Source organism: Panicum virgatum, chromosome 7N, assembly GCF_016808335.1.
Source record: "Panicum virgatum strain AP13 chromosome 7N, P.virgatum_v5, whole genome shotgun sequence".
Lineage (NCBI taxonomy): Eukaryota > Viridiplantae > Streptophyta > Magnoliopsida > Poales > Poaceae > Panicum > Panicum virgatum.
This window is the reverse complement of record NC_053151.1, coordinates 4,936,570-4,957,601: the sequence shown is the minus strand read 5'-3', so window position 1 is coordinate 4,957,601 and position 21,032 is coordinate 4,936,570. Positions and strand designations below refer to the sequence as shown.

General features: G+C 54.7%; 2 protein-coding genes and 2 long non-coding RNA genes across 4 annotated transcripts; 1 reads left to right on the top strand and 3 right to left on the bottom strand.

Annotated features, from left to right (window-relative positions):
• Window positions 1–75: 75 nt before the first annotated feature.
• Window positions 76–1,312, bottom strand: LOC120683924. Its single transcript, XM_039966019.1, has 3 exons — window positions 962–1,312; window positions 449–635; window positions 76–353 (listed from the first exon to the last, which is right to left on the bottom strand). Exons 1-3 carry the CDS (start codon window positions 1,243–1,245, stop codon window positions 318–320), a joined length of 507 nt encoding a protein of 168 aa, XP_039821953.1. The 5' UTR covers window positions 1,246–1,312; the 3' UTR covers window positions 76–317.
• A 2,226-nt stretch (window positions 1,313–3,538) lies between these two features.
• LOC120680533 lies at window positions 3,539–4,042 on the top strand. Its single transcript, XR_005677707.1, has 2 exons — window positions 3,539–3,782; window positions 3,863–4,042. It is a non-coding gene; the product is annotated as an uncharacterized LOC120680533 (long non-coding RNA).
• On the bottom strand, window positions 3,661–4,355 carry LOC120680532. Its single transcript, XR_005677706.1, has 2 exons — window positions 4,155–4,355; window positions 3,661–4,074 (listed from the first exon to the last, which is right to left on the bottom strand). It is a non-coding gene; the product is annotated as an uncharacterized LOC120680532 (long non-coding RNA).
• Window positions 4,356–19,206, bottom strand: LOC120680871 (the record flags this gene model as incomplete). The annotated part of the gene is made up of 4 exons (XM_039962453.1): window positions 19,080–19,206; window positions 18,936–19,004; window positions 18,519–18,827; window positions 4,356–4,954 (listed from the first exon to the last, which is right to left on the bottom strand). Coding segments are annotated over exons 1-4 (1,104 nt in total), but the record flags the coding sequence as incomplete, so codon positions are not given.
• Window positions 19,207–21,032: the final 1,826 nt, after the last annotated feature.

Here is a 21,032-nt window from a genome sequence, read left to right as displayed (position 1 = left end):
AGCAGAGAACGCGATAATGAGACAGGACGAAACTTATAAGCAGAGCACGGAGACATCACCAATTAATCTCATATGAGCTAACAACGACAATTGTGTCCATGTAACACATTATTTATTGATGACGACCACACACATTATCAAACATGCACAAGTAGCAGCAATAATGGCCAACAACAACATGGATTCTTGTGTAGAATCCCTTGTTTAATTTTACTGGAAATGGACATGGAAATATATTAAAAAAGCACGTGTATTAATCCTCAGCAGTTGAGAGTTGATAGATCCATATGCCGTCTGCAACAACACTAGCCGGCCATTTACCAGCGCCAAACATTATTTCCAGAACTTGGGCCCTGTCATATAACAAGAAATATAAATTATTAATGAGATTCTATATGGAAGCAGGTTGTTATGTTAAGGAAAACAATAAAGAAATAGGTAGCCTCACATGATTATTAGGACGTTTCATGGGGATATAGAACGCATGAATCTGAAGCTTTACTTTGGCACCGCCATCGACCACACCGTATTTTCTGTATATGACGCCTCGTGCCATGGTAAGTTTCCCAGTACCCCCAACGATAGACCACTCTGCCCCATTAGGTCCCATTACCTGAAGTGTGGACCCTTCCAAGCTGTATCAGCCGGACAAAACGTATTAGTACACCATATATGTAGTCTCGAAATACTTGACATTGTTTATTATTTTGCGGACTACTATATTATATGTTTAACTATGACCCAATATAATATTTTCTATTAAGATATAGTATGACAATCTGTTAGTAGATGAATGTAACATACAACAAAAATATTTTTAATTTGCAATACAAATAATCTAGACACATAACTTTCTTTAAGCCTGATATGGTGTTACATTTAGATAGAAAACGTCAAATACTTTAGAATGGAAGGAGAGTATGCACGACAAAGCATTGGCGGCATTCACGTACGTACGTACCCGCTACCTTGCTCGAAGATAATGTCAAATGAAGCGTGGTGGTGTCCTCCGGCGCCTCTACTAGATCGGATATGCAGACCCTTGGCATGACCCACTATTTTCCCGTTTTTACAGGGATCTTCTAGATCCCAATCGTTAGCCATCGTTTCTCCAAAGTTACCATTACCTCCGGGAGCTGCGACTGGTACCTGGTTTACACCCCAGCGCTGGACCAAGTTCAGCTGGTAGTGAAGCTCATGGAACTCCAGGGAATGATCAAGGGGCTCAGAATCGTATGGCGGCATGGCTACTGCCTACTGGGAGTGGTTTACTAGCTGGATCTCTTCCCCGTGAGAGACTTGGTGTGTGCGCGGAGGAGAGACCGGGTGCTGTCGTGTATTTATAGGCCAGAGTAGTCAAAAAAAAATCATAGTCCCGTGCGTATCTACTCACTCCGTCCCAGTTTAATTTGTCCAAAATTCACCAACCCAAAATCCATCACATCAAAAAGAATCTTCACTGTATGGAGTACTAAATGTAGACTAACTAAATAACGCATTACATGGATGGGTTGGAAATCGCGAGACGAACGTTTTGAGCCTAATTAGGCTGTGATTAGACAAAAAAAATTGCTACAGTATATATGTGCTAATGATAAATTAGTTACTATTATTAGATTTGTCTCGCAATTTTCAGACAAAATCTGTAATTTGTTTTCTTATTACTCTATGTTTAATACTTTAAATATAGGTTTGAAAAAATCCAAAATGCCAAATTTTGGCAACTAAACATGCCTTAATCGATCATATAGGCCTGAACGTGGCAGAGGCGTACGTACAGCAGTAGCCGGAACCAACAGAGCAGTGCAGAGATTTTTATTATTTTATTTCATCTTTCCATGAATGAGTCCAACAATGGTATATATTTAAAAAGAAAGAAAACCCGACAGGGCTCTCGATTGTTCTTGTCCACTCGTTTATCCATTCCCCACCGAGGCTCTCCTTCGCACCCCCCCCCCCCCACAAGATCGATCTTTGTTTTTTTCTTGCTGTAAAATTGTGTTTGTTTTTTCCTCCTCTGAAATTGTGGCAGATGATGTCAGCCTCTTTCTTTATAGGGATAGAAACGTCATTTTACACATACTCCTATTTTGGTTTGAACTCCCTCCGTCCCACAAATAATTAAACTTCTAAGATTGGGCACGGCAACCAAGGGCTTGCTTGGTTTTGCAAGAATCCTAGCGCGTACATTTTTGGAGGAAAAAATCTCGCATGCATGGTGTACTAAATAAGGTCAATTTATAAAACTTTTTAGAGATGAGTGTAACTTTTCGCAACGAATCTAATAACAGTAATTAATCGATAATTAGCTACAGAGATGCTACTCTAATCGCGCGATCAAATACGTCTTATTAGATTCTTCAAAGTCACTAGTTCGGGGTTCTGAATTTGGTTTTGTAAACTGACTTTGTTTGACATCGTAATTAGTGGTCAAAGTTGTTACTATTTCTAACGCGCTACAATTGTAGCATAATCAAACAAGGCCCAAGATGCGTGGAAAATTACCATAATACCCTCATGGATGTCAGCTTACAGTGCTGGACTGAGGCTGAATGAGTACGGACGACGACTACCTTTTGTTATTTTGGGTCAGTTGGATCCATGCCACTCCAACTTCTTGAAATTGGATTTCATGTTGAAATCCATGCCATTGAGTGGCATGATTTTGAACATGAAACCCAATTTCACGGAGTTGTGGTGGCATGAATCGAATTTTCCCTTGTTATTTTATTACGGCAGATGATGGATCACGTGGCCACAGGCAACTTCTAGATGGGCCGAGTGAGCCTGTGTTCATTTTCTTTTGTATTTTTTGGACGGACACGTTGGCACTGCCAAGCGCTGCACTGCTCTGATGGTTCATGAAATTGCTGCATGCGTCAGGTGCAGGCCAAAGTGATCGATTAAATGTGGAAAAAAATTTGAACACTAAACGTACTCCCTCCGTATCGGTTTTAGAAGTCGTCCTGGGCAAAACGCGAAGTCGCACAATAGATGTCGTTTCTCCCTGCGGTAGCCCGAACTGACGTCTTTGCCCTCGCGTGCCTCTTCGTTCGCCGCGCGCACGCGCCGTTCCAGCCATAAACGCGGCGCCCATTCCTCGATTTCCATCCGTCGCGACCCATTCTTATTCGCCGCCACGCCCCTCGGCTTCTTCTCGTCCCGCTCGCCGTCGCCATCCGCCACACCGCTGCCTCCTCCAACTTCTTGCAGTCCGCTTCCATGGATACGGTGGAGGAGTCGGTGCCGTACTCTAGCAGGGATGCGTCAGAGGATTTGGTGGAGGACTCCATGGAAGCGCCGGCGGAGGTCGCGCCGGACTCCATGGAGGCGCTGGAATGGGTGCTGCCGGACTCCATGGAGACGCTGGGCTCGGTGCTGCCGGTCTCCATGGAGGCGCCGGACTCGGCCGCGCCGGACTCCATGGAGTCGCTGGTGGAGGTCTTGCCGGACTCGGTGCTGCCGGACTCCACCATCGTTCCGGACTCGGTGCTGCCGAAGGACCAGCCTTCCCTTTGCGTTCGCTGCAACACGACACACGGCGACAGTGACGAAGAAGGATGCCACCTAGCTCGTTGCCTCGCCAGCAGGTGCGCCCGTTGCGGTTTAGTTCACAGAGACTACGATCTAGCAGCAAAGATTATGGGTGACATGGAAAAGTTCGATTGTGAGGTTTTTATTCCTGATGTCAACGAGCTGCAAATGGATGGTGACACTATACTTGTGCCTGACCATGTTTTGATTAAGTTGGACAAGCAAATGGAAGATGCAAAGAACAAACAGTAAGATTACATGTCCCATTCATTCAAACAAAGATGCACCTTCTAGTTTGCAATTGCTCCTACTAAAGTATTTTGTCTAGTTTGATGCAGCAAGACTAGCGAGAGCTTCATCTAGCAAGGATGCTTCGCAAGTGATTTGCAATGGCAGCCGTTCTTCTCTCTCAAGTCTTTGTTTTTGCATGTGAGGAATTTTGTAATTGTTGTTTCCTTTAACCTTGATGGATTCCTTCAAAACAGTCTGAAGAGTTACAAAAATTCTATTTGCTTTGTACGGACAATACTCCATGAATGCCTACAAAATGTGTGTTAGAAATCAGTCAACAAGTAGGGGTAAACTAGTAGTTGAAACAAGCGAACAATTGAGCATTTTACCTCTTGCACTGTTGGAACTAGGGCTTCTAATGTTTTAGCATTTTTCTTGTATTGAATAGTTTGAATTGCTCGGAAAAAACCCAAGTCTAGAATGTTGAAATCCGGAGAATTAGGTGGTTGACAGATTAGTCGAATATCGAAGCCATCTTGCTTAGCAGCCTCACAAAACACCGGATCATCCAGCTTTAGATGAGAAGGCGCATTATCATGTTGAATGAATATCGATTTGCCCACATCTTCCCTTGGCCATTTGGCTCTAATAGCCGGCAACACCTTATTGATCATGAAGTCCCTAATGACATCTCTTGTGATCGATGTAATGGGCTTCATAACCAATTCTCCACGGACACGGCCGGTTCTTTGATTCCCCCTTACAGCCGGCTCATAAGTGACAAGAGGAAAACAACCAAGCTTACCATTAAAAATGCACTCCCCATCCCTAAACCTTGGCCGAGCACAAACACACAAGAACATGAGCCTAGGGATGTAATTCTTGTTCTTACAAGTCCGATTGGGATCATCTTCTTCAGGTAGCAAATAATATTTTTCTGATTTTTGATGGAGGTAGAACCATTTTTCATCAATGATCACAAAGTCATAAAAATCCTTAAACCTTGGATCAGCAAGCAATTCTCTCTCTATCATATCAACACACCACTTTAACCTAGACTTTTTGTTAGCTTGAGTGAGATATGGTTTGATGCTACTAGAGTGGTGCCTAAGAAAACCTTTTTTCAAATACCTTTGAATCCTCCATTTGCTCAAGTGTAATTGGTTGCACACATCCTCTATGGTCATTCTTTCTGTCGTGGTGCTGCAAACCACGGCCGGGTGGCGGAAGGCACCCGCCCTAGCCCAGAGGGTGTGTACTCAGGGGGTAGCTAGTCTTAGATCGATCTCACTCAAGAACACAAGGAACACAGCAGGATTTAGAGTGGTTCGGGCCGCCGGAGCGTAATACCCTACGTCCACTGTGTGTTGTATTGCCTTCCCACGAGAGTGAAAAGGTGCGAGAGCTTGAGTCTGTCTTGATTGTCCCGTGCACAGCGGGCACCTCCCTTTTATATCTCAAGGGGGTGCGTACACGGCTGTTGGATCCCCGACAGGTGGGTCCAACGATGCAATATAAACTATCGTACTGTTCATACATTATGGCGTCGCAGGCAAAGGAGATCTCTCTCTTGGATTCCCTTGCCTGCTCCCGGAGCCCTTCGTCCATCATGCCCTAGCGTCGTCTTGTCAGGTCGGGCCTGTCGTAGCTAGTAGCACCGCCCGTCACATTGCTTAAGCGGGTGGTGTAGCTTGCGGCGTAGGCGGCATGATGGAAAAGTGCCGTGCTGTCGTATCCATTTAATGCTGCAGGCGGGCTCTGCGTGGGTGCGGCACAGGCGGCTGCACTGTGCTTCTTGGTAATACGCGGTGCTCAGCGAGGCCTGACAAAGGCTGTCTCACGTACCGCGGCGACAGAGCACGCCTTGTCCACCACATTAAATGCGGTGGGTGGGCGAGTCCCCCTGCGGAAGACTCGCGCACGATCCCGCGTCCTCGGGACACGTGGCGGTTCCGGACCCCTACATGGTGAGGGTAGTCTGGACGGGCGCAGGAGGTCCCGGACCCCTATGGGGGTCCGGGCCTCGGCGATCAGCACGGAACTTCCCTTCTTTAGGGATACGTGGCGTCTCCGGACCCTTCCCCAGGCGGGGAGCGGGTCCGGGGCCGTTGGCCTAATGAGGGAAGAGCCTGACCTGTGGGGCCTGGCTACTCCGCCTTTCCCGCGCAGCTATGGACAACTACGCGGGTCCTGCCTTGCTGCAGTAAGAGTGGGTATCCCTGCTACAGGGTACCGAGAGTGGCCCCCGGGCCCACCTTGGGGAAGGTACGAACCCACAGGTGGGGCCAGTTCTGCGATTTGGCTCTGTATGGCTTGAAGCTCCTTTCTGCAGGGGTCTCGACCGGCTTTGACCACCCGTCGGGTTGGTTGCTGCCTCATCACGTCGCAACGGATTACTGACTATGGGCCCCATGATCAGTGGTTCACCTAGTCACACGCGCGACGTTCGGCTTTGTTGCGGCCGGAGCAAACGGATCATTTACCACCGGCGCAGCTCCCGAAAAGCTCGGCCACGCCTGCGATTAATGCGCGCACGTCAGCTCAGCTTCCGCCTTGCTTCACGCGCGCGGGCGACGGTTCAGATCCCGCCTTTTCACACCTCTGTTGGTTACCCGCTCTCCCTGACAGGTGGGCCTGGGCCCCCCTTGCCATGGAATGGGCGGTTAACACTAGGTGCGGACGTCGCTTGGGTTCCAGCGATGGTTCCGGGGCGCGCCGGTTGAGTCAGGCTTTATAACGGGGCATACCGCATTCCACGGTTGCTTTCCCGCATTCGTCTTCTTCCTCCAGCCTTTGCGCCCCTTTGCCTCCGAGCTTCCCTCGCCCTTCTCTCCCTCCTACACAGGCTCCTTCCTCACCCACCAAGAGATGGCTTCCCTTGTTCATCCCCGTCGCTTCCAGACTGAGGGAGAGCTGAACACAGTGCGCCGCCTGCTTGGGTGGAGCGCTCAGGAGACCGGCTGGGGGGTGCGAGCAGGCTCGGTTCCCCTTGGCAACCTCCGCACCGGGGAGTTCGTGCTATTCACCTCGCACGTCTCCGCCGGTGTGGGACTGCCGATTTCTTCATTCTTGCTGCTGCTGCTGGAAGACTTCGGCCTCCAGCTTCAGCATCTGACGCCCCACTCCCTCCTCCTGGCGTCCATCTTTGTGCATCTATGCGAGATGTTCGTGGGAGTGCGTCCCTGCGTCATCCTCTTCCGCTACTTCTTCATCCTGGTGAGGTCCGGAAGGAGCAGGGACGAAGTGGGAGGGTACTACTTCCAGATAAGGAGTGACCTGCCGACTCCTTACATTCCGGGCCTTGCTGGCGGAAGGTGGGAGGAGTGGCGCAGGGATTGGGTGATCGCCACCACCGAAGCCAACGAGCGCCTTGTCCTGCCGACCGCGGGGCCTGCCTCCGATAAAGCATCCTGGAGGGCCAAGCCATCGCTGCAGCCGGAGTTCGACTCCGTGCTGGATAAGATCAGGTCGCTGGCAGGGAGCGGCCTCACCTCATGGCACGTGCTCGGCGACTTCGTGAAGCGCCGGATCGCCCCCCTAAAGCAGCGGCCGCGACCGGCGTGGAGCTTCACCGGCCTCAACGATTGCAGCAGGACCCACCGCGGGGAGGGAAGCGATCTGACCCAGGAGGTCTTGGAGGTCCTGGTGCGGAACGTGACGGGAGACGCCTTCATCCCAGAGAACCTGATCCTCCCGCAGAGCATAGTCCCCCTCTGCGAGGACCCGGCGAGGGTGGCGGTGCTGGCCACCCTGCCAACCCTGGACGACGGGGGACTGGCCCCACGGCAGACCGGGGGTGACCCGAACCGTGGGCTCCGGATCCCTGGCATGTCCGGGGATCAGGCTACGCTGAGCGCTGCGGGGTCCGGCGCCACTACGAAGGGGAAACAGGCCGCGGCTAGCAACGCGGCCGCGGCCGGCTCCAGCCGGGCTTAGAGCAGCTCCGGTGCGTCGTCGGGGGACGTAGGCCGGCGGAGGCTACTCCGGGGCGACGGGACCCTGGTCTCGGAGCCCGCCGCGAAGCGCCAGAGGTCTTCTGAGGGCGCAGGCCAGGGTAGCTCCCGGGCTGCCGGCCCCCACGGGTCCTCTGGCGTAACTGGACCACCACCATCGCCGCCGAGGAATTCATCCCGCCGGCAGCAAGAGCAGCCGCAGCAGGAGCAGCCGCAAGAGCAGCGGCAGGAGGCACGCGGATGGCAGCAGCAGCAACAGGTGCGACCCCGGGTTGCGCCCATGCCGCAGCCGCAGGAACAGTAGCAACGGGTGCAGGCCCGGGTTGCGCCCGCATCGCAGCTGCAGGGGCAACAACAGCAACAGCAACAGCAACAGCAGCAGCCGCAAGAGAAGAGGCCTGGGCTCCGGGGACGCTGGGTACCCGGTACTGCTGGGTTAGTGTCATCCTGCTCTCCTCCCTTGCGCTGGTGTTCTGTTTGTTGGTTTTTTTTTGTTGATGGCTTTTCTGCTTTGCTACCAGGGCTTCCCGCCCCAGCGGTTCTTCTACCACCGTTGGCACATCAGCAGGTGCCCGGGCGGCGGCGACCTCGGCATCGATAGCAACGGTGGCAGCAGGTGCGGGACCCTCAGGTACGGCGTCCTGCTGCTTACTCCGTGGCACATGACGCGATGCTGACTGTCATGCCATTTCCAGACTCCGCAGTGCTCAGTGCAGCAGCGGCGGCGGCGGTGGCGCCGGTGCTGGGTGCAGCCGCATCCGACACGGTGGTGGAGGTGCCAGTGCAGGGCGCAACCGCTCCTGACGTATCGGTGGCGGGGGCACCCGATGCGGCCGCGTCCGCCACGGCGGCAGCGGGAGCGCCGGAGTTAGGCTCGGCCGCGCCCGACTCGGCGGCAGCGGGGGCGCCGGAGCTGGGCCCGGCCGCTCCCGACTCGGCGGCAGCGGGGGCGCCGGAGTTGGGCCCGGCCGCGCCCCGACTCGGCAGCAGCGGGGGCGCCGGAGCTGGGCCCGGCCGCGCCCGACTCGGCAGCAGCGGGGGCGCCGGAGCTGGGCCCGGCCGCGCCCGACTCGGCAGCAGCGGAGGCACCAGGGACAAGTGCCGCAACGGAAGCCCCTACCTCCAGCTCCGGTCCTGTTGCGGAGGAAGAGTTGGAGGTGGTCTTTGGCAGGCGGCTCCTGCAGCTCCAATCCCCGGAGGAGGATGCGACTCCGCTTCCTCAAGTGCTGTTGCGAGTTCGGCGTTCGATCGAGGAGGCAACCTCCTCCGCCGAGGTGGCCTTCCGGCGGGAGTGGTCTGCGCTGGAGAGCGAGCGTCAGCGCCTCTCCGACTGGCACACCCGCCTGGAGGCGCTCACAAAGGCTGAAGCCTCCCACGCCGCGGAAACTCGGTCAAAGCTCAAGGCGGACCAAGAGGCCTACCGAGTCAACCTTAAGAAGGTGTTTGACTGAGAGCTCGCAGTGTCAAACCGAGAGAAATCCTTGGCGCAGCGGGAGCAGGACTTCACCCTGGAGGTTGTTGGCTTCGCTGCTCAACGGTCCGACCTCGAGGCCCACCTCGCAGCGCAGCAGTCAGAGCTGGAGACTCGCAGCGAGGACCTCGAGGTCTGGAGGCAGGAGCTCGACGTCTTCTCTACGACTCTGCAGGGATGGCGTGAACAACTGCAGGAAAGAGCCTGCCAGCTGGCTGCCGACGAGGCGGATTTGGAGGAGGACCGGAAATCTCTCGCCAAGCGGGAGGCTCACGCCACCGGCATAGAGAAAGAGCTTGGGCGCCAGCGAGAGTCGCTCAAGAAGCGGAAGGTATATGCGGAGCAGAAGGAGGCCAAGCTGGAGGAGCGGTCCCGCGAACTCGAGAAGAGATCCCGCGAGCTCGAGGAGAGGTCCCGCGAGGTGGAGGTGGCCATGGCGGCCTTGGACACCCGGGTGCAGGAGGCTGTCCGGGAGGCGGTCCGGAAGCATCAGGAAGACTAGCGCGTCGAGGCCCAGCGGATCGCTGACTGGGCAAGCGAAGCAAGCCTGGCGCTGGTGCCACTTGGTCTGAGCCCGATCCAGGTGGCGGTGCCGCCAGCTTCGGTAGCTGACGCCCTCCTGGTGCTGAGTTCTGCTTCGGATAGGCTCCAGCGCCTGGGGCCAGTCCTTGCCGGACAGCTTGAGTCCGAGGGCCGCGAGCTGATCCGGCTGGTAGCGGAGCACATCCTGACCTGCCTCCGGAGCCACGACCCGACCATCTCGCTGGCGCCCGTGATCGATGGCCCTGTAGCGGAGACGGAGGCCGCCGCTCGGGACAGCGTGCAGGAGGTCGTTGACTTCGTCGCTGCCTACTTCAAGCGAGAACCTGCAGACTCTTGAGCTGGGCATCGTATCTTTTTCCTTTTGCATTATGTAACAAACTTGTACTAGCTGAAATTTTTGAAGCAGAAAAAACTTCAACTTAGCTGTTTGTCAGTTGTTGATTTGCAATATGCAGCACCCCGGCGCCCTGGCCCCCTGGCAGACAGGTTCAGTTGCTTGGACCTGTCTGCCATCTGAGCCGTAGAAGATACTCCGGACCTCCTTGGCATAGGGCTGCATAGCCTGTAAGACGAGCAAGCGCCTTGTTCCCTGTGTAGTATACAGGAGTACAGATAGAATAATCAAATTTGCTTATATAGTAGCATCGATACTGCAACTTAGCTATTTGACGCATGCAGAATTCATCCACGATGTCTGGGACAAAGCGGATGCCCCGGGCCCCCTGGGAGAGAGACTCAGTCGCTATGAGTCTGTCTACCATCAAGATTGGCTCTTATCCTGCATGAAAGCTTTGAAGCAGATACTCGGACCCCCTGGTAGGTAGGCTCAATGGTTTGAGACTGTCTACCACTGGCCAAGTTTTAACCTGTGTACCACTTCAAAGTTATAGCTTAGTAGCAGACCCGCGGGGCTCATTCCTGACCAATCCCAGGCTGGTACCAGGTCCAGGACTCTAGATGCGCAGGCCCAGGTAGCTCTGTGCTTGTTATAGAGTGGGGGAGTGCATAGGCTTAGGGTCGGAACCAGGCTAAGGCGCTACGCAGGGCTCCGGACCACTCCAGGAAACAGCACGATCTTTCCGGACCTGGCTTCATCGTCCCAGACCCTTCGCAGCAGTGGGTGAGGTCACTTTGCTGTGCTCGATCCTTTGAGATATAGTGCTGGACACGCCGTGTTGGACTTAGGAAGCCAGCTCTTGAGCTGGGACGAGGTCCGGGCCCCCAATTACCCGGCTCTAGGTACTAGAGCACTCGTTACAGGGTGGTGGAGAGTGCAGGCTTTTGGGTACGGAACCAGCTAAGCGGCTACACTGGGCTCCGAACCACCCCAGGAAACAAGTACCCGCTCCCCAGAGTAGGTTCCTAGGGGTCCGGACCCCTCTCCAGCAGCAAGAGGGTCCGGACCTGTACGGTAGTCCAGCAGCTCAATGCAGATCTTAGTTGCAGCAACAAGGGCAGAGGTCCCGCGGGGGTTAGAAAAAAGCGAAAATTCCGAGAATCGAAATGCGTAATTTAACTTTGACACAAAGACAGAACTAGGAGAAAATCTTTCCTTTGCAATCTTGATGTACATGGCTTGCGCGATGGATGCCAGAGGCCGGGTTTATGAGGTCGGACCTCTACCGCTCTGAGCCGCGCGTTAGCCGCTAGTGCGATGGATGCCAGAGGTCGGGTTTACGAGGGTGGCCCTCAACCGCTCCGGCCGCACGCTAACTCTATCTTATTACAAAGGAAAAGTTATTTCCCTGCTCTGCCTAGGTGTAAAACTTACGCAGATGCTCTATGTTCCACGGGTTGGGCAGCGGCACTCCGTCTTCTGTGGCGAGGCGAACGCATCCGGGCCGGCATACCTCTGTAACCTTGAAAGGCCCCTCCCAGCTGGGGGAGAGTTTGTGGAGCCCCGCTCGGTTCAGGATCCGTCTGAGGACGAGGTCGCCAGCCCGGAGCTCCCTACTGTGCACGAACCGTTGATGATAGCGCCGGAGTGCCTGGTTGTAGCGTGCATTTCGGATTGCTGCTCGCCACCTTCGCTCGTCAACGAAGTCCACGTCGTCGCACTACAGCTGCTCCTGCATGGATTCGTCAAAGGCCTGGACTCGTGGTGAGCCCAGGTGAATTTCTGGGGGAAGGCATGCTTCAGCCCCGTAGACCAGGAAGAACGGAGTCTCCCCGGTAGCTCGGCTGGGTGTGGTCCGGTTGCCCCATAGTACACACGGAAGCTCGTCAACCCATTTGGCACCATGCTTTTTCAAGCAGTTGTAGGTGCGGGTCTTGAGTCCCCTGAGGATCTCTGCATTCGCTCTCTCAACCTGTCCATTGCTGCGGGGATGTGCCACGGACGCAAAGCATAGCTGGATGCCGATGTCCTCACAGTACTCTTGGAAGAGTCTGCTTTTGAATTGGGTCCCGTTGTCCGCGATGATGCGGTTTGGGACGCCAAATCTGCACACAATGGACCTGAGGAATGTGACTGCTGATTTCTTAGTAATATTCACCACAGGAGTAACTTCCGGCCACTTGGTGAACTTGTCGATGGCGACATAGAGGAACCGGTATCCGCCGACAGCCCGGGGGAAAGGCCCCAGGATATCCACACCCCACACAGCGAATGGCCATGAGGGTGGAATCATCTGCAGAGCTTGAGCTGGGGTGTATATTTGCTTTGCATGGAACTGGCATGCTTTGCAAGACCTTACCAGCTCAGCCGCATCCTGGAGTGCTGTTGGCCAGTAGAAGCCATGCCGAAAGGCCTTGCCAACAAGCGTGCGAGAGGAGGAATGGCTTCCGCACTCGCCTCCATGGATCTCTGCGAGCAGTTCGCGGCCCTCTCCCTGGGAAATGCATCGCATGAGGATTCCGTTGGCGCCACGGCGGTAGAGATCCCCTTCTACCACCGTGTAGCGTTTAGCCAATCGGACTATGCGCTCAGCGGACACATCGTCATCAGGGAGGATGTTATCCTTCAGGTAGTCCCGGATCTCGGAGATCCATGCATCGGGAGCTCCCAAAGCAGGTGGGGGTGGCTCTGTGAGGACATCAGGTTCCTCAACAGAACACACAGCCCCGGTTGGGCACCATAGGTGGAATGCTGCCGGGACCGCTAGCTTCGAGGTGCCAGCTTGATCCCCCTCACCCGGTTTGGGAGGCTGGGCGGTAGGTTTCAGCAGCCGTCTTTCAAAGACACCCCCAGGCACAGATGCCCAGGTAGATGCTCTCGCAGAGAGATCATCTGCTGCTGAGTTGTGCTCGCGGGGAACGTGTTGGAGTTCCAAGGCGTCGAAGTCCTTCTCGAGCTTCCTCACGTGTATGAGGTATGCCGCGAGCTGGGGATTGTTGCAGCTGCAATCCCCTCGGACCTGCTTGATGATTAGCTGGGAGTCCCCCTTCACCAGAAGCTGCCGGACCCCCAATGAGAGGGCTTGCGTCAGGCCGAAGATCAAAGCCTCGTATTCCGCCATGTTGTTGGTGGCCTTGAACTCAAGGTGCACCATGTACTTCAGCTGATCTCCGTTTGGGTCGATGAGGACCACACCAGCCCCGGCCCACTTCTCACGGGCGGACCCATCAAAGAAGAGTGTCCAGTGAGGCTCGGTAAAGACTGGTGTCCTGATTTCCGGCTCCGGGGGTCCAACATTTATGACCGGACCCCAGGGTTGCTTGGGGAAGGAGTCCACTCCGCTATGAAATCAGCCAGGATCTGGCTCTTGACCGCATGGCGTGGCTGGAAATCCAGTTGGAACTCTGCCAGCTCTGCTGCCCACTTGGCGATATTGCCTGTGGCGTTGGAGTTGTGTAGGATCGCTCTTAATGGGTAAGAGGTCACTACAACAACTCGGTGTGCTTGAAAGCAGTGGCGCAGTTTCCTGGACGCAATAAGTATTGCATAGATAAGCTTATGCGTCTCAAGATACCTGGCCTTTGCCTCGTGGAGGACTTCACTGACGTAGTAGACTGGCCTTTGGACGGTCCGGACCCTAGTTCCTGGGTCCGGCTCGCCCTTGTCCACCACATCTGTCCCTGGGGCCCCCAGTGGTTCTGGGTTCCCACTGGAATGAGGCTCCTCCGGACCTGCCTGTGCAGGATCCGGACCTTCAAGCTGGGGTGAGGCTGACGGGCCCCCGTGTCCGGGGTCCGGCTCACCATCCTTGGCCAAGAGGACCTTGGTGCTCCCCTGGCAAGTTTGCTCCATCCTTTCGGCGACCAGCACCATGCTGACCGCCTCCGCAGATGCAGCAAGATACAGAAACAACGGCTCACCGGGTTCTGGGGCCACCAATACTGGCAGCGAGGTGAGGTGCTGCTTCAGCTCCTGGAAGGCCTGTTCAGCCTCTTCGGTCCATGAAAATGGACCGGACCTCCTCAACAGCTTGAAGAAGGGAAGGGCCCTCTCAGCCAGCCTCGATATGAAGCGGCTAAGAGCAGCGAGAGATCCAGTAAGCTTCTGGACGTCCTTGATGCGGCCAGGAGGCCTCATTGCTTCGATCGCCTTGATCTTGGCTGGGTTTGCCTCGATGCCTCGATGCGAGACCAGGAAACCCAACAGCTTCCCTGCTGAGACGCCGAAGATGCACTTCTCTGGGTTCAGCTTCGTGCGCGTGGCGCAAAGACAGTCGAAGACGAGGGACAGGTCCTCCACTAGTGTTGACCCTACCTTAGTCTTGACCACAATGTCGTCGACATAAACCTCAATGATATCTCTAACTAGATTACAGAAGGTTTTGTTCATAGCTCGTACAAACGTGGGTAAGGCATTCCTTAGACCATACGGCATGACAATGTAGCAATAAAGCCCATCTACTGTTACAAAGGCAGTATGCTTCCTATCCTCTCTAGACATCTGAATCTGGTGGAAACCAGAGTATGCATCTAGGAAAGACAAAAGATCACACCCGGAGGTGGAGTCCACGATCTGATCGATACGCGGAAGAGGATAGGGGTCTCTTGGACATGCCTTGTTGAGGCTGGTGTAGTCGATGCACATCCGGAGCTTCCCGTTGGCCTTTGGGACGACGACCGGATTGGCCAACCACTCGGGATGATGGACCTCCTCGATGAAGCCGGCATGTAGGAGCTTGTGGACTTCCTCGCGGATGAAGTTCTGCCGCTCCACGGACTGCTTCCGAGGCTTCTGGCGCACCGGCGTGGCGTCGGGGTAGATCCTCAGATTGTGCTCGATCACTTCCCTGGGGATCCCGGGCATCTGTGACGGTTCCCAGGCGAACACGTCGACATTTGCCCGGAGGAAAGCGATGAGCGCGTCTTCCTATTTCTCCTCCAGGTTCCCCGCAATGCGGGTGGTCCTGGTGGAGTCTGCTCCAATCTGTACCGACTTCACGGGAACGTGGTCCGGATCAGATGGTTGGACCTTGGGAGCCTTTGCATGCGCCCTGGGTTGCGAGGTGGACAGAACCTCCTCGGAGCGTGCAGCCTCTGCCGCCAGGGTATGCAGTCTCTCAACTGCAGCGACGGCAGCGGTGCGGTCGCCCTGCACGGTGAGGACTCCGGCAGGGGAAGGCATCTTCAAGACCAAATACCCATAGTGGGCAATGGCCATGAAGCGGTAGAGTGCCGGTCGGCCAATGATGGCGTTGAACGGGAGGTTCACCTCCGCAACATCGAACATGACGCTTTCTGTGCGGAAGTTCTCCTCGGTCCCGAACGTGACCGGCAATGTGATGCTCCCCAGGGTGAACACCGGGTGTGGGCCCACTCCGGAGAATGGGCGAGAGGGAGTCAGCTTGGACTCTGGGATCTGCAGCTGCTTAAATGCTGCATAACTGATGACGTTGAGGCCAGCCCCACCGTCAATCTGCACGTGGTAGAGCCTCACGTTGGATATGACAGGAGCGGTGACTAAAGGTAGCACACCAGCTCCGGCCATATTCTCCGGGCAGTCGGATGGCCCGAAAGAGATGGTGGTGTTCATCCACCTCTGATGCGGCGCCGCCCTCGGGACCCCCGGCTTCACCGAAAGGACCTCCCGGCGAAGGGTCTTCACGTCCCGCCGGGAGACAAGCTCCCAGCTCCCGCCATACATTACGTACAGCTTCTTGCGGCGGTTGCCGTTGTCGGAATCGGAGTCGTCGCCGTGATAGACGCCCTTCAGCTCTCGAGCGGGGGATTGGTACCCCAGCTCCTTCTCCCTGGCCGTGGCCCCACTGTCAGAGGCCTTCTCCTTGCCGGCCCGCTGGCGAGGAGGGGGTGAGCCATCCTTAGAGGACTGCTCACGCCGCCCACTGACCCGTTTCGCGAGCTTTTGGATCTCGCGGCAGTCGGCGGCGCTGTGGCGAGCGGTGGGATGCACTGGGCATGAACCTCCGTTTCCACCATGCGGGCGAGGGCGTTTGCCGTGTGTATTCTGGCCCCCAGCCGCTGCAGCCGCAGCCGGCGCCGCTGCTGGCGCTGCTGCTGCAACGACTGGTCCGCTAGAATGCGGCTCCCCGCGACCCCGGTTCTTCTTCTTCTTCTTGCCACCGCCTTGAGCGGTAGCACTGGAGCCACCAGCCTTGGTGTCTCCGTCTTGGGGGGCTGAGTGCCATGCATGGCCCTCAGCGGCCTTGGCACACTTGTCTGCCAGGGAGAAAAGCGTAGTGACGCTTTCCACCTCGTGCGTCGCCAGCTTCTCGAGCATCTTCTCATCACGCACCCCTGGCGGAAAGCAGTAATAATAGATGCATCTGAGATACGAGGAATGGTACCCCGTACCTTGGTGAAGCGCGAGATGAAGGCCCGAAGCGTTTCCCCGGGTTTTTGCCTCACGGCGTGAAGGTGTGCCTCCACACCATGTTGCTGGTAGGCGCTGGCGAAGTTCGCTGTGAACCTCGCACAGAGCTCTTCCCAGGACTGGATTGTCCCAGGTGTGAGGTTCATGAGCCAGGTCCGGGCTGGCCCAGACAAGGCTACATGAAAGTAGCTTGCCCTGACGGCGCCGTTGCCACCAGCCGCTGTGATGGCGGTAACGTACACCTGCAGGAATTCCGACGGGTTAGTAGTACCGTCGTACTTTTCCGGCAGGTGGGGGGCGGAACTTGGGTGGCCACGCCACGGCGCGGAGGTGCTCCGCAAGCGCAGCACAGCCCACCCCGGCCACCGGTGCACCTGACTGAATCCGGGCGTTCACCGGAGGCCTGGGTGCCGCCGCGTCCAGATCGACATTGAGGTTGCGTCCCTCAATGTTGAGACGGCGCTCTCGCGCCCTCTCGACAGCGATGCGGGCATCCTCCCCCGCGCGCCGGCGATTGAGCTCCGCCCGCAAGTCTTCTGTTCGTGCACCCCTCACGGTAGGGGAGCGCACAGATGCCGACGCACCGCCCTGACGCTGGTGGTAAGGTACCACCGCGTCGCCAGGCGGAGGTCGTTGCCCAGTCTTTGTAGAACTGGGGGAGCCCTGTGCCAGATGGAGGAGACGATCGACGTCGTCCCGCCACTGCCTCAGGGCGTCTGGCGAGGCTGCCTCAGCCGGGGGGTTGCGAAGCAACTCCCTAGCCGCTGCCAGCGCTCCGCCGCTCGCAGCCTGTGAGGGGGCCCTTGATGGGCGCCCTGACTCTTGCCGGCGGGCGGCGCGCGCCGCCGCCAACGGTGGCTGCTCCACAGGCACAGTTGCCCCTGGAGCAGGAATGCGAGAGGCATGTGGCGTGGAGGACGCCACCCCCTCCGTCATCTCCACGTCGTCCACGCGAACCATGGGGACGAAGAAGATGATGAAATGCGACCAGCTAGTCCCCTACCTGGCGCGCCAAATGTCGTGGTGCTGCAAACCACGGCCGGGTGGCGGAAGGCACCCGCCCTAGCCCAGAGGGTGTGTACTCAGGGGGTAGCTAGTCTTAGATCGATCTCACTCAAGAACACAAGGAACACAGCAGGATTTAGAGTGGTTCGGGCCGCCGGAGCGTAATACCCTACGTCCACTGTGTGTTGTATTGCCTTCCCACGAGAGTGAAAAGGTGCGAGAGCTTGAGTCTGTCTTGATTGTCCCGTGCACAGCGGGCACCTCCCTTTTATATCTCAAGGGGGTGCGTACACGGCTGTTGGATCCCCGACAGGTGGGTCCAACGATGCAATATAAACTATCGTACTGTTCATACATTATGGCGTCGCAGGCAAAGGAGATCTCTCTCTTGGATTCCCTTGCCTGCTCCCGGAGCCCTTCGTCCATCATGCCCTAGCGTCGTCTTGTCAGGTCGGGCCTGTCGTAGCTAGTAGCACCGCCCGTCACATTGCTTAAGCGGGTGGTGTAGCTTGCGGCGTAGGCGGCATGATGGAAAAGTGCCGTGCTGTCGTATCCATTTAATGCTGCAGGCGGGCTCTGCGTGGGTGCGGCACAGGCGGCTGCACTGTGCTTCTTGGTAATACGCGGTGCTCAGCGAGGCCTGACAAAGGCTGTCTCACGTACCGCGGCGACAGAGCACGCCTTGTCCACCACATTAAATGCGGTGGGTGGGCGAGTCCCCCTGCGGAAGACTCGCGCACGATCCCGCGTCCTCGGGACACGTGGCGGTTCCGGACCCCTACATGGTGAGGGTAGTCTGGACGGGCGCAGGAGGTCCCGAACCCCTATGGGGGTCCGGGCCTCGGCGATCAGCACGGAACTTCCCTTCTTTAGGGATACGTGGCGTCTCCGGACCCTTCCCCAGGCGGGGAGCGGGTCCGGGGCCGTTGGCCTAGTGAGGGAAGAGCCTGACCTGTGGGGCCTGGCTACTCCGCCTTTCCCGCGCAGCTATGGACAACTACGCGGGTCCTGCCTTGCTGCAGTAAGAGTGGGTATCCCTGCTACAGGGTACCGACACTTTCCTTTAGAGGAATGTTGCGCAATGGTTCTAAATCAACAGGGACTGCCTTACGGCCAACTCTACCCTTCTTTAGACTAGAAACCACAACCGGGACAGAGTTTGCAAGTTGAATTTTACCTCGCTTCCATAAACGTTGAACTGTTCGGATGTGGAGGCCAAACTGATCGGCAACACTTGCAGTATCTTGCTTGCCTAGTTTTCCATTCTTGCTTCTAGCCAACAAAGCTTGATAAACTTGTTTCCTGAGTTCCTCTGTCATCTCTTTCCTTCGGTGGTTTGCTTGAATGGGAGCCTCAACAGCAGATTCTAAAAAAACATAGAAGAAAGGAATGTGTGAACCGGATGCTACTGTAAAAAAAAGAGGAAAGCAACCAGCAAGGTTTATCTTACTGTCAAAGAAGCACTCAATCTTACCAGCGAGATTCTGTAGAAAACTGAAATCAACCGCACCATATTCATCCAATGGAAGGTTCAAATCAAAGCCTATAAAAAAAGCAAGGTCCATATGAGAAAGGAAACTAACGAAATAATATGCTGTTGATATGGAAATAAACTCACCATTGTCGTTGTCATCCACCATAATAGGCTGGTTGAGGTCGAGCCCATGTGCTTCCTCCAGTACAACAGCGTTGAGGTCGAGCCCATCGGCTTCCTCCACTGCAGGCTCGTTCAGGTCGCCGTCCATGTGTGCGATACACGGCTTGAATTGGAGAAGGAAGCTCAAGCGACTGAACGAAGAGTCCTAGCGGCCGGGCCTTTAAATAAGAACGGAAAAAAAAGCGCTAGCGGAATGTTGCGAGCGCGCACCAGCAGATTTTCGAAAAAATTTTGCGGCCATCCTCCGCACCATGAAACGGAAACGCGAAAAAAAGCGCGCGGACGCCAGCCACCAAGCGCGCCCACCGTCGAAACCAACCAGCGCGCCATGCAGTGCACCAGACACACAGTACCATGCAAAATCAGCTAAAACCAAAAAATGTTGGACCAGCAAGGAGTCGAACCGGCGCTCGTTTGGTTTGCTAACCCGCTGCGCTAGCCAACTTAAGTGGGAGAGACAGTTCTGCCGGGAACATCCGCAATCGTATTTAATAAGGGCAAACAGGGAAAACTTTTCCCTAATTAATGACTCCTTGGTATGCTAAATGTTGTTCTAAACGACTTCTAATACCAGTATGGAGGGAGTACAAATAAACTTAAGGCGGAGAGAGTATTTTGATTTGTATGTAAAAATATAAATATTTTGGGACGAAGGGAGTACCAAACTATTCTCAGTGGTCCACGTGCTAGCTGCTGCTACTCTGTCTCTTTGGGCTCCACCCTCCACGTGCTAGCCCAGGGATAGTGCAAACAACTGAAGGCTCCACCCTCCACGTGCTAGCTGCGGCTCTGTCTCTATAAGGCCCTGTTACAGTTGGAGTCTGAAAATAAAAATTTTTGATGTCACATCGGATATTTCGTGGAATGTCATATGGTTTTTTTTTGTCTAATAAAAAAATTACAAATCCCGTGAGGAAACTGCGAAACGAATCCAGTGATACCAATTAATCCATCATTAGCAACTTTTACTGTAGCACAACATCGTAAAATTTTGGACTAGTTAGCCTCATTAGATTCGTCTCATAAAATCCTCCCAATCTGTGCAATTAATTATTTTTTTGTCTATATTTGATACTTCATGCATGTGTCTAAACATAACCCAAAAATTTCAGCCTAAAAATGCCGGTACCGGAGTGTAGTGTACCAATCCACTGCTGCTCTGTCCCTACTCTCCGTTACATATTCAGAAACATTTATTTATGAATATTAATGACTACAAGAAGATGGTATTTTACCATGATCCAGGTAAGGATTTTGACAATAAGAAGAAACGTTAAGTGGTAATGCAGAAAAAAGTTTCCAATAATTTCCATTGGTTTATGCATCAAGGTACTATTGAATAAGGTCATTCTGAGTAGGAGTTTCATCAGAATTTTATTTGCAATTAGTAAGGTGCCATATAAACCTTTTTGATGACGTGACAAGTTTTTTTAAAAAGAGTGAGAGGAATGAAACTCTCTTAGCTCGGTTACCAACTCAAGATGAGTTATAGAAATTATTGTCTATGAATCAAAACAGTTAAACTTTGCATAAGAGTGATTGTTTCATCCATGTTTCATTACTTTCCATGTCCTTCAAAACAACACTATGAAACTCTTGGTCACTAAGAAATGCCTAACTCAAAAGTCTAAACAATTGAATATACATACCTGTAAAGTTGTTGCAGCTATAAGAGCTCCAACTACAACTGCGCTCCCGACCACGGAAAAATTAGCACAAGCTAGCAAAGTGTCGATCCATACACATTAATGATTTCTAAAGAGAATCAACGAACAATGCCACACAAGAAAGTTTAAAAACTTTGGGTGTAACACCCCATGTCCTACCGGTCCGACCGGTGTCGCCGGCCGGTCAGACCGGTTGCGCCGGTGGCTGCGTGTCGAGCATCGTCGCCGGCGTGCGACGCCACGCGTC

Excerpts from the sequence above, each read along its gene's own strand:
- LOC120683924 (XM_039966019.1), bottom strand. The coding sequence starts at position 1,245 with ATGCCGCCATACGATTCTGAGCCCCTTGATCATTCCCTGGAGTTCCAT. Across the intron at positions 636-961 it reads ATCTTCGAGCAAGGTAGCGG|CTTGGAAGGGTCCACACTTC; the intron begins GTACGTACGTAC and ends CGGCTGATACAG. Across the intron at positions 354-448 it reads TGAAACGTCCTAATAATCAT|GGCCCAAGTTCTGGAAATAA; the intron begins GTGAGGCTACCT and ends GTTATATGACAG.